Below are 5,217 nucleotides of genomic sequence, written 5' to 3' on the forward strand. Positions count from 1 at the left end.
GGCTGAATTGAGTCTTAAAAGAAGCAAATTTCTTAGCAGCAAAAGGAAATTGGGATCCAATGTGCTCAGAGTGTTGGCACCCCCTGGCATGGACACCCCCACTCAATTTCCTGAAACCACTAATGCTCAATCTAAAATTCAGATACTGATCCTAATATTGAAGTAAACTCACCACAAACGTCTACAGAAAATCATGAAACAATCTGTATAAAAATACAAAGCACACACTGGCCCTTCAATAACGCATCTCTGAGCCACACTTATATATAATGAAGTATTCACATTGTGAGCCTGATTTATTATAGCTCTCCAAGGCTGGAGAGGATACAATTTCATCGGTGAACCTGGGTGACCCAGCAAACCTGGAATGGATATGGTCCAGGATTTAAAACATTTGTTAACAAATAGCTTTTGGTAACGAATGACTTTTAGGAAATCAATCTCAGGTTTGCTGGATCACACAGGTTCACTGATGAAAGTGTCCAGCCTTGGAGCTTTCATAAATCAATGTTGTGCTGTAGGTGAGCTGTATGGTGTACAGAGCATTGTGCTGCCGTGTAGTACGGATATGTGAACAACTTATTTTCATGGATAAAGGATACAAGAGAGGGTATTTAGGCTGTGTGTGTGTATATATATATATATATATATTCAATGTGCATTGGAGGATAGAACACACTGTGACAGTTTGATATGTTACAGTCATACACTAGAAAACTTCAACCTTTCTATTATCTGCATTAGAATCATGCAGCAAGGAGACGCTCTTTATTTCTTCAAATCTAGACACATGTTCCTATTTCTGGGAAACAAAATAATATTGTCCTTTTGTCTCTTATTTACTGACGCGTTTCGCCATATCGGCCTCCTCAGGGGACTTTTTGTGACCACCACTAAAAAATGACATATAACGTGCTTGTGTTACAAGCTTTCATACCATGTGAACAAGTAATCTGTATGTTTGCATTAAGAGGTTTCCATCTACATGTCATGGAGCCCATAGCATGCCATGCAGGGTTTGTCAGGTTATTTGTGGTCATTGGGCCCCTGACATACAAAGTATTCCTCATGGGACTGTAACAATATGCAAAGCATGCGGATCACAATGCTATAGGTTGGCGCTATATTAATAACAATCTAATGACTTTGGCCTGTTCAGTTGTGTATTATAGGGGGCCCATGTGACACACATGTGTAATGTGTATTATAGGGGGGTCATGTCACACATGTGTATTTTAGGGGGCCCATGTCACACATGTGTATTATAGGGGGGTCATGTCACACATGTGTATTATAGGGGGGTCAGGTCACACATGTGTATTATAGGGGGTCCATGTCACACATGCTCCAATCACATCTATATACATGGCATTTCTCTCTATATATGTATACATGGTATCAGTCCCCATCCATAGTACCGCACAGCCCGGCAATGTCCTCACTTCCCGCACTCCTGGTCACACTGACAGCGCGGATGTGCAGGAATATCCCCGGATCCGGGTTTTTATCAATGAAATATCCCGGCAGTGAGCCAATCAGTGGACAGATCATACCTCTCCTCTGGGCGCTGTGCTGAACAGGATGTCCGTTGTTATAGGGGACCCAGATCTTCTTCAGGGGATTCTGTGTCAGCTCCCGCGGGGAATCTGCCATCGCTGCCGCCCGACTACAATACCGGCTGTACGGTGCACCGAGCTACATAGCCCCGCCCACAGGAGGGGACACTTACCGCAATAACGCCTATACACACACACTCTGCTGCCGCCGTATTCACACTAATAGACGCGCACTGTATGCAGATTAGAAGCAAGGCAGGTTATTCCATGAGACAGGTGCATGGATTACACGTGTTCTGGTAAGGGATCCTCACATGTATAGGATACCCAGAATATTAATATTAGATACAAAAAGAAATGTGGTCACTTACAATGGCTGCCATGAGGGTCTCACATGGAAAAATGCCAAGAACAGCATGGCCTATGTGTATTCCAAAACTTTTCCCATTAAAGCAGATTGAAACTCAACATTTTGAATTTACATAGAAGGATTGACAACCCTTCTAAATAAAGTAAAAAAAAAAGGGTATAGCACCTCCCCTTTTGATCAAGACTGAATGGGAGCGCATTTCGGGAGGCTCTGGGTGCTCCCTCTGCTCATGCTCTGATCTTTTACCCCTTCACAGCCGCTATGTCACCTGATCTCACACTTTTGTTTTTAGTTTAGTTCCAATTTAAGATTTGGATAGAGCAAGGAAAGGGTAACTATTGCCAAAACCAGAATTCAGTTGTAAAACCTGACATAATTTACTACTATCCCAGAACATAGTTCTATAAACCAGGAAAAACCCATAAATAAACCAACCATGCATTGGGAGCCGGGTGTCACTCAAAGGGGAAGAAACTTCCCCCAGGCTGAGGTCATTATGCCAGAACCGGCCCACTTCCCATGGCACACAGGGGACATGGTCTGCGGCTCTGGCCGGTGGGGTCTTTCTTCTGACCCCGCTGGGGGATGCACCAGCTAGAGCCACGGACCACCACAGGTTGGGGACCTCTGCTGTAACCCGAGGATAATTGGCTGCCTCAATGCATCAGATTGCCTTTATGTTCTGAAGTTGGATGAAAGTGGTTAAAACTGCTATGTGCAGGATGACCCCATCCAAGAAAGACCCAGCACTAAGCACGGCTGTACCAGAGTCCCGATCCTGCTGCCAGTAGTATGCTGCTCCAGGTATGGAATCTCAGTGGGATGATAGCAATGTCTCCAGAGACTCCGGCCTCCACCTCAGTCACCGGCTCCCCTCACATAGACCAGGATAGGTCAGGTACACCGACCTCAGAAAAAACTGCTAACAACAAAAACCAATCACTCCCAAAATGTCCAACAAGAGAAAAGTGCAGAAGGGAGACAATTTAATAAAAGATTGGAAAGTGAATGTTCATGCTTCACGAAGACAAGCGTGTTCCTATTTTCAGGTTAATACACGAGTATAGTGTGTGATAGGATTTCTCAGGGTGAGGAAGGATCTATACTTCTACTAACACTATGGATCTGAATAAATACGGTAGTTCCCGACACTTAGCCCGTGTCCTCCAACTACCTGTATTGTGTTAGGGTGATGTAAAGACTCCCTCCAACTACCTGTATTGTGTTAGGGTGATGAAAAGACTCCCTCCAACTACCTGTATTGTGTTAGGGTGATGAAAAGACTCCCTCCAACTACCTGTATTGTGTTAGGGTGATGTAAAGACTGCCTCCAACTACCTGTCATGTGTTAGGGTGATGTAAAGACTCCCTCCAACTACCTGTGCATTATCAGTATTGTTCAACTTTCCATCGCACAGAATCCTGGATTGGCATATATGAACACTGTGGTGTTGTATGCAGGATGTTTCTGCACAAACTGGTCAATGGAAAGCGGAGAACATGGAAATGGCTACACACGAGCAATAATCTTCCATGATCCTTTCCAATAACAAACAACTGCACAATGCATGAACAAGCGCTGTACATACAGCACCATTCTGCTCTATGGAGAGGGGAGTGGGGGGAGAATGACAGAGCGGCACCCCACTGTGCTCGCTGCCCTTTACTTCGATTGTTCGTTGTCCCTGGATCCAGACGAAGCAAACTATACACACAACAGATTTTCATCTGATATCAGTCCTGAACCGATTATCAGAGAACCACATAGCCTTAGATCGTTAAGATCATTGCTGAGGTCTTTCCTCATTAGTGTTTTGTTACCACACAAACCTGAGTGATGTAAACCAGCAAGATGTACAAACTTCTGCTTTTATAGAGGTGACCACAACTGCAGATAATATTTTGTGCTTTGGATGAGCAGCATCTGACTGCTACCTACACTACTATATTGTATGGAAGTGGTATGAGTGTACTTCATTTTAGACCCTGCTTTGCAATTTGACTTTGTTTTTGTTAAATAAGAACACAATGTGCTGTTCATTTGAACTTGTATTTCCCTAATTTTAGGAGTTTTTTTTTAATGTCCTGCTTTAAAACCTTTAAATTAAAAGAGGGTGTACTTTCTTTTTCTTATGCTTGTATGCACAATTTCTGCCATTTATTGCCACCCAAGGTAATTCGTAACATGTTTCATTTTAAATTAATTTACTGTTTGATGGTTAGAAGCATGGGCTACCAATCTATAGTAACATTTAAAAGTGCAGCAAGTCAAAGCAACCACATAGAAATTAGAGAACCAAGGACAACTACTGATGGGTTACTTTTTTCTATTGCTCTTTGTACTTTGCTATTTGCCTAGTGAAAGCTAACTATTTATGCCCATACAGTATGCGTCATTTTTACAGGGGTAGCTTTTGGACATTACACTAGGTTATGTTAAACTACTTGGCCTGCCACAAAAAAAGCCTAAAATACCCTAAAATGATTACCATGCAAAAAAAAAACAAAAAAACACTCATTTACACAATAGGAGATATATATATATATAACCGGACATTGGCCTTAAACATTCCAGGACATTCCAGGTCACACATATTTCAATGCCAATAATTGATTCCAACCATATTTGATATATACCCCAAGTGGTTTAAAGTTTTGCTGCCATAAAGTGAATATTAAACCAAACCTTTTCCAGTATTCTCCCCAGAAATTTAAGCTGGGTGGGAATAAGCTGTAGGCGGGTGGCAGCCCCTTTACTGTGACCCAACTTTTCAACTTTTCAGCCCTCCAGCCTTTAATACCTTTTATACCTTTAATAAATCAGGCCCAATAAGAGGAAATCTATATGGATTGAGGACAATTCCCTTATTAGACAAATGCCACTAGAATTTTTGTACCAAATGTAAGATTTCCCCTCTCATCTTGCACAAAAAAAAAACAAAGATTTCACAACTTTAGGTTTCTCCATTGAAAAAAAATATTTTGCTTCTATAAACTTTCATGAATCAAATATCTTGTTTGGTCAACCCTTAATAATAATAATAATAATAATAATAATAATAAACAAGATTTATATAGCGCCAACATATTACGCAGCAATGTACTTTAAATATATATCTATATCTGTACAAGGTTTAATTTATTATTTTTCTTGCCATTAAAACTTCTTTGCTAAAATTGTAAAACACAATCTTTCCACATATAACAAGTAACTGTTCTGAATTTGCTGCTTCTGCCTTTTGTGTTATCTTTGTCCTTGAAACTATGAAGCCTCTCAAATCATTGACATGT

General features: G+C 41.2%; 1 protein-coding gene across 1 annotated transcript in view; it reads right to left on the minus strand.

Annotated features, from left to right (window-relative positions):
- The window catches only part of LOC140337360 (6-phosphofructo-2-kinase/fructose-2,6-bisphosphatase 4-like), a 31,182-nt gene extending 29,471 nt beyond the window's left edge, over positions 1 to 1,711 (minus strand). Inside the window, 1 exon segment of the mRNA XM_072421085.1 lies at positions 1,554 to 1,711. Within this exon segment, the coding sequence (XP_072277186.1) occupies positions 1,554 to 1,653 (100 nt within the window). The 5' untranslated portion in view covers positions 1,654 to 1,711.
- Between the last annotated feature and the right edge of the window lie 3,506 nt (positions 1,712 to 5,217).

The sequence above is a fragment of the Pyxicephalus adspersus genome, chromosome 8 (assembly GCF_032062135.1).
Source record: "Pyxicephalus adspersus chromosome 8, UCB_Pads_2.0, whole genome shotgun sequence".
NCBI lineage: Eukaryota > Metazoa > Chordata > Amphibia > Anura > Pyxicephalidae > Pyxicephalus > Pyxicephalus adspersus.